Raw genomic sequence first — 13,260 nt, 5'->3', positions numbered from 1 at the left:
TGTTGGAGGATTTAAACTAACTAAAATATCTCCATATAATATCTGTTATTTTAAGCACCATGATGTTTCTATCTCTCCTCCCTTCCTTTCTGAAATCAATAAAAACCTATATATTTTTCAAAAGGCAGGCAAAGATTTATCTCTTCCTACCAAGAACTTACTCATAATTTGCATACACACACACATATATACACACACACGTGTATATACACACACGTGTGTATATATATACACGTGTGTATATATACATATACATACATACATACATACATATATATTAGAGGCCCAGTGCACGAATTCATGCAGTAGTGGGGTCCAGCCGGCCCACCTGATGGGAGCCATTGGGGGTGGGCCGGCCAGCCAGGGCGAGGGTCCGTGGGCGGTTTGCTGGCCGGCCCTGCCTCCGATCAGGGTGTGTGGGCCCACTCAGGGGCGGGGCTGGCAGGGGGGTCATTCTGCTGTTTGGTCAATTGCATATTACCCTTTTATTATACAGGATGTGTGTATCTGTATATATATATACACATACATATATGTGTGCATGTGTGTGTATATATGTATATGTGTGTGTGTATATATATATATATGGTGTGGGTTTTTTTGGGCACATATATATTTTTAAATATACCTGAAGAAACACTGGGTACTTTATAGATATAATCTTTATTAACATGGTATCCCTGAGAGGCAAATTAAGGTATAAACATTATCCCACTTTACAGAAAAGGAATTGGAAGCAGGTTGGCTTACACATAAGACATTTGGACCCAGAATTCATATCTGTTGATACCCCAACCAGTGCTTTCCCACAAGACTATACATATACTAAATATAGTAACCTCTCATTTTAAAAAACATACTTCTCTAACCAAATCAGATCTGAAGCATTGCTTTAGACTGGTGTTTCTTATATCTTCCTGTCTGCTTAGGTAATATAATTGAGATACCATCTCCCTTTAATTACTAATAAATGTTAGAGTCCTTGTACTAGGAACCCTCAACATCAGAACCCTAATTCATCTCTCATCTAACACAGGAAGCTATGAATTACAGAATATTCTATCTCCCCACTCCTCTCCCCAATCTCGTTCCAGCCACAGAACTCGAATTAAATGTGAATGTGATACAGCTACATATCCTAGGCCTTGGCCATCTGTTCACATTCCTCTTTCCTGACTTAACCATCAAAGTATCTTCTCAAGATACTACCTTTTCTGACCTTTGTCTCCCAAAGGAGCTAGTCTACTGCAATTGCTCATTCTTCTCCAGTACCAGCTGTTTCCTTATCAATAACTGCAGCATAGCACCTGATTTAATACAGATGATGGGAGCATCACCTCCTGATCTGCCTCTGGCACTCCATGCTTCAGCTGAGGCGATTCTTTCCCTGTCTCCTGCACAGCCCTGTTCATGAAATTTTGTGCTGCTCCAAACTTCCTTACAGTCTTTCATTTGCCCTCTGCTCCATCTGCACAAAATACCTTAGGTTCCCATTTCTCATTCACTTAACACTCAGTTTAGGAAAGTTTATCCCATCCTAATTTACCCAATAATCTCCCCTCCTTTGAACACCTGTTTTATGAAGCCTTCCTGAACAAAAGGCAAATACCTCTCATATTTTTTACAGCAAATTCGAATACATTAGATCTTAACATTTATGCAGTGTTACTACCTAGCTTTAAAACTTTGCAACTGTACATGTGTACTTTTTTGTCCATGTCAGTGTCATTTTAGATTGTAAGGACAGGGACTGTTTAATTTGTGCTGAACAGGGCTCACCATACTACTATGAAAATATGGGCAACTGATTTAATACTATTTGATTATAAAGATCAGAAGTACACTTGTGTTTAAAGAGCTGCTTTTCAAAATAGATTTATACAGTTGAATATATGCGTGTGTGTGTGTGTGTGTGTGTGTGTGTATTGGACTCAACTGATCAAAGATCATCTGTCCCCCTTGCCATTAAGGTAAACAGTTGCTGGTTTGGTCCGTTTTCCCAATCCATGGCAGTGTGGCAGTGGCTACTGCCCTTTGTAGGTTAGTATTGAGCACCCACGGGGAACCTAACAGTAGGCTATGTGTTTGGAGTGTGTAGAATATAGAGAATTCCCTGTTGGCAGCTTTAACTGCTTTCCCAATCATCTCATCCGGTTGCCTTGCTATTTGGGCTTCAGGACCAAGGGACAGGTGAGATTCAGATGAAATGGACAGAAAAAAATTAAACTAGATGATGTAAATGGAGTATTTTTCTATTCCAGATCTTATAGGACCTGAAAGAAACTAAGACATCCAGGGTTTATACTGCAATATTTATGCAAGGTTTACATTGTTTCCCCATATAAAACACCTAGGTGAGAACCAAGATGGACATTAGACTCTCCTGTAAGGTAAATGAAGAGTGTGTACGACAAATATAAAGGCTCCTCTACTTACGATGGGGCTATGTCCAGATACGCCCATCATGAGTGGATTATTTGTAAGTAAAAATGTCCTTAACATACCAAACATCAAAGCTTAGCCTAGATGACAGTTTCTATTGAATGTGTATCATATTCATACCATCACAAAGTTGAACTATTGTAAATTGGGGACCATCTATATATCATTCTGGGCACAGGTTTAAGAGAGCAGGAAGAGTCATTCCTTTTTGTATTCCCATTACTGTATAAAGAGCTAGACCTACTGAGTGAGAAAAGTTTCACAACTTGTCTCTGAAATGCTGCTGAGTAACAGGATGAGTAAAGAAGGTACGTGTTAGAGGATCTACTGTGCCTCTCTATTAAGGAAGCAGGAGAGGGATTGAAATCTTTCTTGCATCCTTAAGACGACTGCCTTGGGAATTTGATCCAGGAGAAACTGGAACAAACTGTGGGGTAAATCCTAGAGTATTTCCTAAGCTAGTTGAGCACAGATAGGAGATGGATCTCACCACCATTGAAAGATTTTTCAAACAGTTTCAATACATTTATTGAGGTTCTTTTTTTTTTTTTTAAATAGATTCTCAGTGGCTTACTTAGGCATTGATTGTTTCAGAAGTTTTTCTCGTGTATGAATTTCTCTGTGCTTATTCAGAGCAGAGCTTTTACTGAAGCACTTGCCACAATCCTGACACCCATAGGGTTTCTCTCCTGTGTGGGTTCTATGATGTGCACGCAAATCAGAACTCTTACTGAAACTCTTTCCACAGTCAGGACACACATGGGGTCTCTCTCCTGTGTGTATCCTCCGATGTGCACTAAAATGAGAACTGTTATTGAAGCTTTTTCCACACTCTTCACATTGATAGGGCTTTTCTCCTGTGTGGGTTCTCTGGTGAATTATAAGGCTTGAGCTCTGATTGAAACGTTTTCCACACTCACTACATTGATATGGTTTCTCTCCTGTGTGGATTCTCCTATGGGTGATGAAATTTGAACTGTCACGGAAACTTTTCCCACAGTCAAGACACTTATAAGGTTTCTCTCCAGTGTGGATTCTCTGGTGTCTAATGAGGCGTGCACTCCGACTGAAGCTTTTCCCACAGTCAGCACATTTATATGGATTTTCCACTTGTTGGGTTATATGATGCATGAGATGGGAGTTTGCACCAAAGCTTTTGCCATATCTAAGATATTTATTGGGTCTCTCTCCCAAGTAAGGTCTCTGATGACTTAAAACTTTATCCAAACTTCTCTCTGGGAGTGTGGGTTTTCCTCTTCTTTCTCCTGGGGTCCTTTCCCAGTGTCTTCCTGATCTACATTCAGTCTCACTGCCTTTACTGTGATTAAGATGCCGGCAAATTTTCCTTTCAGACCTTGCAAGTAATGTCCTATGTAGTTGTACTTCCTCAGAAATATCCCGTTTTAGATTCTCTTCATTCTCAAATCCAGCCTCAAAACCTGCCATGAGAATATAATTTTTAAAGTTATCCATTTCCTTAATGATTCTTTGCCGAGGTAAAATAAGTGTCACACTAGATAATTAAAGATTAAAATTAGGGGGTTCTAGATCCTAAACAATTAATATCAATTAAAATTTCAGTGTTTTACTTTGCTCCTTGGTAACCTATCACACATTTCTCATCTACATAGGGCTCTTTAGTATATTCTTTTAATTCTTCCTGGATGCCCAGGATCTTCAGAAAATCATCTCAGTATAACAAGAAAAATCTGCCAGATTTTAAAAATTATCGCCATTTTTTACAGGAAAGACACATCCTAATGCTGGATTTTTGCCTCTTCTCAGGCTATTATGGTACTCTAGTTTATGTTCTTTGCCAGTAACTAAAGGGATTAGAAGGGAATGTCCAGGAAAACTCTGGGAAACTTGTATATCCAAAAAGAGTTATATGTGTCCCCTTCTGCTCAAATTCCAATATATGTTGAAAATAAAAATAGGGTAGAAGACTACTTGGTGTCTTCCAAAGAACAGTAAGCCTTCTAAGAGAAGAACTGTGCTAGGAAGTGTCTCACTAAAAACATTCTCTTTGCCTATGGAAAGCTAATCACTAAATGCTCCTAAAGCACTTACCCTAATGCCAAAGCTAAGAACCAAATGCCAGGCTCCCCAGGCCTAGGCTTTGTGAACTTGCAAATTTTTAGTTTGAATTTACAGAATTTTCAGATAAACTCTGGATCCCAAATTTCCTGGACTAAATCTGAGAGCAAAAGAATGCTGAGTGTCAGCTTGTGTTCTACCTGTCAGCAGTATTCCTATCTAGAAGCCAGGTCTTAAGACATGCCCCGTGAAATAGAGGTTCATCAGATTAAATGAAATCTCAGAACCATAAATATGTAAATTTCTTGTGATCCTCCATGAGGGATTTTTAGCATTTCCTAAACCTAGAAGCCATTTTTTAGTGGAATATAGTAACACCCCCACGGAACTCATGCTCCATGGAACAACCTTAAAGAATGTTGATCTAAAGAACTTTAGGAAAAGAAAACTGCTCTTTATTGAATACTTACCATGTGCCCAAGAATTGGCTAGGTGCTTCACCATGGTACCTCATTTATAGCAACTTTTTGAGGTAGGTCTTCATAGATAAGTAAACTTACAGGATTAGGTTCTGTTACTCAACTTATAACCAACAGAGTCCAGATTCACATACATATACAGGGATGAGCAAATGTAGGTTAATAGTTGTGAGTATGCAAAACAATTTATTCTTGTATTATTTATTATTATATTATTTATTTGTATTAGTCATAATATTTCATATCCTTATTTGTAATTTAGCTTTTAGGTATGATGGTTGGTAATTTAACCTATTTTTGCCCACCCCTACACATGTATGACTCCAAAATCAGAATTATTCTTCCCATGAGGGAAGCCATAGTGAAGTATTCTCTTCATAATACATCAGCTAAGATTCAAGGTCAATTCTTTCAGAAATCTCAAACTTTTGCATAAGTGTGTCTAAAGAAAGAGGTTACCAGATTTTCAAATATGTATATAAAACAGACATACAGCTGGTATATAAGCTGAAACAAGAACAACAAACAAATGAGAATGAACTTTGAAAATCAACTTCATCCCATTATGGATACATGAATGCTACTGGGAAATGTTCATTTTCCAATTACCTGCTAGGTCAACTGCCTAGAAACCTAGCAGCTCACATATAGATGATAGCAAATTTACAAAGTTTGCAATCACCTTGGATTGAGGCAAGTCAAGTGAGTAATTTATTTCCCCTGACTAAGCTGCTTTAATAGACAGGGCACGTGGGGAAGAGATGGGTGGTCACAAGAATCCATGGGAGCTGGGTGTTAAGAGGCTTCCATCTCATGATGTGTTTTCCTAAATCCCACTGCCTCCCCTTTGCTATTTGGACCTTAAGAAGTAAAAGGATCTTACCACTGGGGCTCTGGAATAAGACTGGAGCACGTGTCAAGACAGCCCCCGGGGGTAGCTCAGTGTCCTCTTCATCATCCTCAGAATCTTCTTCTGAGGCCTCTTCTGCCTCCTCAGCTTGCTTCTCAGTTTCAGCCTCACTGGTCTCCTGGATGCTGCAAGAAGCTGTGTCTTCTTCCTGGCCATCACTGGGTGGGGCAGCAGCCCGAGCACTCACCAATGCATCCATCTCTTCAAAGAAGGGACAGGTCTCTGCTGCTTGGCCATTCTTGACTTTCCGATAGCTGGTTTGCAGGCTTTTAAACTTGGTCCGACATTGCTCTGGTGTCCTAAGGAACCCATATTCCCATAACCGCTCAGCCACTGCTCCATACAACTGGCTGTTGCGGTGACAGTTCCGAAGGGCTTCATAAAACTGAGTCTCACTAAGAATTGCAAGGTAAGTCTTCGTCTCTTCGTAGCCCCAGTGTACACCTGCCACCAGAAGAGAAATTTCAGCACCAGGGCTTTATAGCCTCAATCCCTTAATCATATCATCTGCATCTTTCAAACATTCTTTGAAAGTTTCCCACAGAATGACTCAAAACCCCAAGAAACAGTGTCTTTTAAAATCACACTACTGCCTAAACTCTTATTATGACCCTTCTTCACTTGCCACAATATCAAAAGAAAAAAAGAAACAATCCCAGCAAAGACCTAACAGGGTACAAGATAAGGACCTGATAGTCATGCACCTTGTCGTTAGGAGAGGACTGGCAGAAAGAGGAAGGGAGCAGAGCAGACAGCATCTCCTGGCCTGAACACGTGCTAGTGCTGCAGGCCCCACCTGCCCAGTGCTTCATCAGGATGATTACAGACCCTGCTCCCTGAAGGTAACCAAGGTAGAGGGAAGGGAGATTCAAAGAATTTTCTTCCCACTTGAGAGCCAGCTGGAGATTACATTGCTTCTATTACCATCCACTCACTGAAAAGTAAAGAAGGGGAGGGGGGACATGGGGACATCTGTAATATCCTCAACAATAAAAATTTTAAAACAGTGTGGGGGGGAGAATCAGAAGACAGAAAAAGCAGCGGGAAGGATGAAAAGATAATGAAAATTATAGCAGCTGACACATGTGCCACGTTTGTGGTTTACTTACATTTATTCCAGTGACAAAAGAAGGAAAATGAATGGGAGGGTGTGGGGGGGGGGGAGTAGAAGGTAGGAAGACGATTAGAACAGAACTAAAGTAACATCAAACATACAATTTAAGAAATGGAAGCAAAAGATCACTGTTCACAGTGCAACTAAATTTGAGAGATGTAGTCCTGTTGCCATTCCCCATTTTACAGTTTGGGAAACAAACTTGCTGCAGGACTTTTCATTCCTCTTAAAATGCCAGTGTGTGTTGCAAATCTCATAGAGGAGACTCAGAAAATGTTTCCCTAACTTTGGGCAATCCTTCACTATGCTATTTGAAGTAAAAAGGAACAAACTAACTTTGAGATTTGGGGGAGTAAAAGATAAAGCACCAGTTCATATAAAGTTCTTAATAAATATTAGTTCTTAAAAATAAAATAGTGCCAAGTTTTTTTCAAACTTCAATTATTTTATACCTAGAGGCCTGGTGCACGAATTCATGCACCAGTGGGGTCCCTCAGCCTGGCCTGGGGGATCGGGCTGAAACCGGCTCTCCGACATCCCCTCAGGGGTCCCAGATTGCAAGAGGGTGCAGGCCAGGCTGAGGGACCCCACCAGTGCACGATTGGGGCTGGGGACGGACACGGGAGGTTGGCCAGCTGGGGAGCGACTGCAGGAGAGCTCCAGGGCATGTCCAGCCTATCTCGCTCAGTTCCCGATTGGCCAGACCCCAGCCGGAGCATCTGCCCCCTGGTGGTCAGTGCACGTCATAGCAACTGGTTAACCGGTTGACTGCTCCCTGGTGGTCAGTGCATGTCAGAGCAAGCAGTTGAGCGGCCATAGCATATCATTAGCATATTATGCTTTGATTGGTTGAACGGAAGACTGGACACTTAGCATATTAGACTTTTATTATATAGGATCAGGAAAAATTTTTAATTTTCAAAAATGGAAGCAATGATATTCCTTTTCAGAACTCTCTTGAATTTGCTGTGTATTTCTTTAAAATACCTAAAATTGCCGAAACCGGTTTGGCTCAGTGGATAGAGTGTCGGCCTGCGGACTGAGGGGTCCTGGGTTCGATTCCAGTCAAGGGCATGTACCTGAGTTGTGGGCACATCCCCATAGGAGATGTTTCTCTCATTGATATTTCTAACTCACTCTCTCCCTTCCTCTCTGTAAAAAATCAATAAAATATATTTTAAAAAAATACCTAAAATTATTCCCTACTCTTTATTATCTGACTTTCCCACAGAATGAAATATAATGGAATTGAGAAGTGCCTCTATTCTCTATAAGTGAATAGGTGAATAGCTTAAGGCAGGTGACCTTAAGCTTCATGACTCCGCATCCAGGCTCATAACTCAAGTCTAATCCCAAAACCCCGTGGTTCTCAACTTTCTGGCCCTTTAAATACAGTTCCTCATGTTGTGACCCAACCATAAAATTATTTTCGTTGCTACTTCATAACTGTAATGTTGCTACTGTTATGAATCGTAATGTAAATATCTGGTATGTAGGATGGTCTTAGGTGACCCCTGTGAAAGGGTTGTTCGACCGCCAAATGGGTCGCGACCCACAGGTTGAAAACTGCTGCCCAATAAGAAAAGCTTCTTACCACTTGGGCTTCGGTAAAGGACAGGTGCAGTCGAATTGTTGGGGTCCTGGGGGATGGCTTTCTCGCCCATTTCATCACTGTCAGACTCTTCCGCTGTGGCCTCTTCTGCTCCCTCCTCATGCTGCCAATTCCCTGGCCCTGGCTCCTCAGTCTCAGCATCGCTGCTTGCCAGGCCTGAGTGAGAGGCTGCCTCTTCCAGGCCATTACTGGGCAGGGCAATGACCTGAGCACTCATCAGGGCTTCCATCTCTTCAAAAAAGGGGCAGGTCTCAGGTGGGTGGCCACTCTTGACTTTCCTATAGCTCTTCTGGAGACCTTTGAACTTGGTCCGACACTGTTCCAGCGTCCGGAGGAAACCATACTCCCGGAGCCGTTCAGCCACAGCCCCATATACTTGGCTGTTTCGATGACAATTTCGGAGAGCCGCATAAAATTCAGTCTGACTGAGAATCGCGAGGAGAGTTCTGGTCTCTTCATAGCCCCAGTGCACACCTGCCACCTTCTCATCCTCAAAGCCCCAGTGATCCTGATCCACCCAGCTGCTTTTCTCTCTCCTGGATGGTAACAGGTCAGCATGCATTTGTTTATCTCCTGTGAGACTGCCTCTTGGGCGTTCCTTTTCCTTGGAGCCCAGATCTGGGATCCAAGGCTCTCCTTGCTCCAACCTGGAGACCACACCAGATTTAGGAAATGGAAATCCTGCTTGCAGGAAAGCAAACAAAGGATGTCATAATTTGGACTTATCAGGAAAAAAAATACCTGAGTTCAGACCTGCCTTTTTTATCCAAGAGGCTTATAAAGAAAGTGGCTGCCCAGCCAGTATGGCTCTGTGATTGAGCATCAACCCAGGAACCAAGAGATCAAGGTTCAATTCCCTGGTCAGGGCACATGCCAGGTTGTTGGCTCAATCCCCAGAAGGGAGCATGCAGGAGGCAGTCAACTGATGATGTTTCTCTCTCATCGATGTTTCTATCTCTCTGTCCCTCTCCCTTCCTCTCTCTCTAAAAAATCAATAAAAATATAGTTTTTAAAAGTGTCTAAGGAAGTATTTTCAGAAAGTGCAATGTGTTGAAGAAAATGGGGGAAATACATGAAACCTCAAAAAATGAGAACTATTTATTTTCCAGAACAGGGTGATGAGAGGAAAGCTTCTGTTGTATGTCAGAGCAGATAATTCTGTTCCAAATTGCTCCCAAGCCCTCCTGACCACTTGTAGGCAGGTCATGGCACTGCTGGGAACAGTTACCTCCTGTCTCCTATATTTCTCCACCTGGGGCTAGAAAATTAAACTCAGATTTCAAGGGGGAGGGAAACAGAGGGGAAATTGTCCTCAACTCATCTGTTTCCTTCACACTCAGTCACCAAGTTCTAAAGGTTTTTCCCTTACTATATCCTCTATTCCTACTGCCACCATCCAAGTCTAGACTCCTCACCTTCTCACTCCCAGCTACCTGCAGGCTCTTGCTTCCTCAGCTCACATGCTATATACTGCTGGATCTTAACCTGAGTGCCTACTATGCACTGTCCATATCAGGCTCTTCCCCTCCTATCCAAATTTAACCCATTCTTCAAGCTGTATTTGCCAATGCCCCCATGAAGCCTTCCCTACAGCCCTCCATCTTCCACTCTGTCAAACTCCTATTATGCTCACACAGTTGAGTAACAAGTTATTATTTAGCATTGCATTGTTTCAGTACAGCTCAGTCAGCACATATTTATGTTTGTTATGTTCTCAATCATATTATAAGCTCTTTAAGGATAGGCATCTTTCCTTATTGCAGAATGCCTTGCAAGGTGTTGAGCACATGGCAGGTGTTCACAAACTGATTAATTCTACAAGCCTATGTGGGGGGGTTGAGGGATTGCATCTGGATGACTAGAGACCAGAGAAGGCTAGCTGAGAAGGGTAGCATCTTGAATGATAAAGTCAGAATTCAGAACAACCTCAACAAGTTAAAGAAATGATCAAAGAAAAAAATCATACAATATGGATTTTACAGAGTACAAAGAAGAAAAACAAGCTCTACAAAATCGTGTACAAGGGTAAGTACTAGACGTAAAGACAATGGGGAAGGCTACGAGAGTCCTAGGAATTACCAAGTGAACAATAACATGAAGTAATTAGTTGAGCTATACTGAAAGAAAATAGTGAAATTCTGAAGTAAAATTCTTACTCTGCCTTAAACTATCGGACCCTCATTAGAATAATACACATAACTTAGTTCTCCATAATTGACATATTTGTAGAACTTAAAGTTTCCAAGGGAAAGTAACAAAAACTTAGTATGTCAGAATAATGGCGTTTCTGAGGAAAGGCTTAAAGAAACAAATACAATTTATTTTGGAAAAGGAAAATGATTAAAAGGAAGATATACCTTCAAGTATAGAAAATACATTTTATCTAGGAAATACTGACCTAGTACCATCATTACCAAGAGGAAATAAATTCGTTCAAAGTTCTGACAAAAACTAAGGAACCATTCTCTGGCAGACTTATCAAAAGAGGAAATACAAGAATACTTTCTGCAGCAGAGAGCTAAACTATCCGCCTTCAGGAGGTAACCAACACCACATACTCTATCGTTACTGCTCATTCCTACATCCCTTTCCCACTCACTATTCCCAAACCCCACTTCCCAACTTAGAATCTACTCCTCACCGCTCCTGTGAAAAGGTCTGAGCTTCTCCTTTGGGTTCATCTGCTCCTGTGGTCCCAGGACTGGGCTTCTTGCCCTCTTTTTCTTGGGTACACCCCTGGACTGAGGTTCCACTGACTCCTGCCGAACACTTAATAACTCTCGTGATGATTTCAGGGGTGTCATCTTCTCCAAGCGTACTTCCTGCCCCTTCACAGAGACTGTGACCTAGAAACAACCCCCATTAATGGTCACTGCAAGGTTATTATGAGGGGCCTTCCCAGAGGAGATTATTTAATACCCCGCAAAAAAGACCACCATCCTTTGGGGATATGGCTAGGGTTGTGGTTGGTGGCGGTAATAGCCAAAGGAGTCATTCTGATTCCATTACTGTTCGCTTAGAGCAGCTGGGACTCCAGAAGGCAAAGATCAAAACAGTAAACCCACTACAGGCGAAAACATAAATTCCCTTTCTTCCCAATTAAATAAAACTGAATCTATGAATATCCCATGATGACAGGGTAGCAAAGATACACCCAGGTAGCATCTCCAGACAAGCTGTATTTGAAAAAGTTACCTGTTCTGGGACCAGAAGTGTAAGCATTACCAAGGGAGACTGTGCCCCTCTTTACATGTCTGCACCTTAATTTGGCCCGGTAACCTTGCCCCTGCCCAGTCACACACTTGTGAGTTCCCCTCCCTTCTCACCGAGCGTCCAGGTCTTCCAGGCTCTCCTTCTAAATCTTCCACCAGAGCCACAGCCTCCTCTCCACTTTCCGGACATTGCTCCTGTGCCCACTTCTGGATCTCCCCAGGTAAGATGGTCAGGAACTGCTCTAGCACCAACAACTCTACAATCTGCTCCTTGGTGCGCACCTCCGGCCTTAGCCACCGACAGCAAAGTTCCCAGAGTTGGCTGAAAGCCTCCCGGGGCCCAGCTACCTCGTGGTACTGAAATTTCCTGAAGCGCTGTCGTGAGGTCTCCGAGCTAGTGCCACTCCCTCTCTGAGTGGGTTTGGCCATGATTCGCAGCAGAAAGCAGCTTCCCTCCACTTAAGGGTCTGGGTTCCGGGGCTTACACCTATCTTCCCATGTCCTTGGAGAATCACCTGCAGATGAGTCTCTCTCTGCAAGAGGCGTTTTTTCCTAGGGTAGAGAGAGATGGCACTATCAGAAGGAATATATTCACCTGTCTAAAGCCTTGCCCGAGCTGGCCTGACTTCGCATCTATATGCTCCATGTGGCCATCTGAGGTAGCACCAACTTCAGGATAGCAAGCCCAAACTGAGCCTGGAGGGAAAACTTGCAAAAGCTGCATTTCCGGGCGACTTCCCAGGGCAGCCTGGCAAAACAGCAGAGAAGAGAACATAGTCTGCTCTTCTTCCCCCACCCCCCAACTCTGATCCCATTTAGCTCCTCTGCCAAGGTCGCACTGTGAGCTCGAACCGTATGGGAGACCTGGAGCTCAGCAGCTAAAGGCAAGTCACCATCCTGCTCACGGCCATACAAAGCCTCTGTCCAGCGGGTCGCAGCTGATCGCCCCCAGGCTCTCTACGGCCGCCCAAACCCCTGGACTCCACAACTACCAATCCCCACCCCCAGACAAAAATCAAGTACTGAATCAAATACTGGGTCTTTGCTTGTCCTCACAGCAGAAGTGACCGCTCGGCAAATGTTCAGGAACTACTGACGGGAAACCTCCCGACTGGAGAGGTTGGTTTTGGCTCCTGAAGCGAGGGCCGGTGGGCTGGGGGAGAGCTGCACCGAGTTGGGGGGGAGAAGGGAGTCCGAGGGGGCAGCAGTCACGGGTCTCCCGGGGACGAGCTCGGGTGCGGGCCAGGAGAGCCGAGTGCTGCTGCGGGGTTCGCGGGCGCGGAGCTCAGCTCCGGGAGCGGCGGGTGCGGGGTTCCGGCCTCTTTGTCTTCGCTCCCTCCGGCCAGGTCACCATCGGAGCCGCGGTGCAGGAACCCCTCGCCCCCCTCCGAGACCTTCTACCGGGCGAAGGTGCCCGAGAGCACTCTCCGGCCCACTCCTGGGAGTGTCTCTCT

At 43.5% G+C, this 13,260-nt stretch overlaps 1 protein-coding gene across 6 annotated transcripts; it reads right to left on the bottom strand.

The window, feature by feature from the left end:
* Positions 1 to 644: 644 nt before the first annotated feature.
* On the bottom strand, positions 645 to 13,035 carry ZSCAN29 (zinc finger and SCAN domain containing 29). 6 transcript variants are annotated; one of them, XM_059703501.1, is made up of 6 exons: positions 12,904 to 13,035; positions 11,921 to 12,358; positions 11,236 to 11,440; positions 8,577 to 9,275; positions 5,842 to 6,312; positions 645 to 3,881 (listed from the first exon to the last, which is right to left on the bottom strand). In XM_059703501.1, exons 2-6 carry the CDS (start codon positions 12,233 to 12,235, stop codon positions 3,013 to 3,015), a joined length of 2,559 nt encoding a protein of 852 aa, XP_059559484.1. In that variant the 5' UTR covers positions 12,236 to 12,358; positions 12,904 to 13,035; the 3' UTR covers positions 645 to 3,012. The 6 variants fall into 6 exon arrangements, with proteins under 6 accessions (XP_059559484.1, XP_059559477.1, XP_059559459.1 ...); XM_059703494.1 differs by having other exon boundaries at positions 12,863 to 12,996; XM_059703476.1 differs by having other exon boundaries at positions 12,842 to 12,976.
* Positions 13,036 to 13,260: the final 225 nt, after the last annotated feature.

The sequence above is a fragment of the Myotis daubentonii genome, chromosome 1 (genome assembly GCF_963259705.1).
Source record: "Myotis daubentonii chromosome 1, mMyoDau2.1, whole genome shotgun sequence".
NCBI lineage: Eukaryota > Metazoa > Chordata > Mammalia > Chiroptera > Vespertilionidae > Myotis > Myotis daubentonii.
Note: the sequence above shows the minus strand (reverse complement) of the source record. Positions and strands in the feature narration are given on the sequence as shown.

Bases quoted from the DNA above. Each gene is read 5' to 3' on its own strand.
- ZSCAN29 (XM_059703501.1), bottom strand. From the start codon at position 12,235: ATGGCCAAACCCACTCAGAGAGGGAGTGGCACTAGCTCGGAGACCTCA. The intron at 11,441-11,920 runs GTGAGAAGGGAG...GGTTGTTTCTAG, and splicing joins CTGGAAGACCTGGACGCTCG to GTCACAGTCTCTGTGAAGGG. The intron at 6,313-8,576 runs GTAAGAAGCTTT...TTCTGGTGGCAG, and splicing joins CCTTTACCGAAGCCCAAGTG to GTGTACACTGGGGCTACGAA.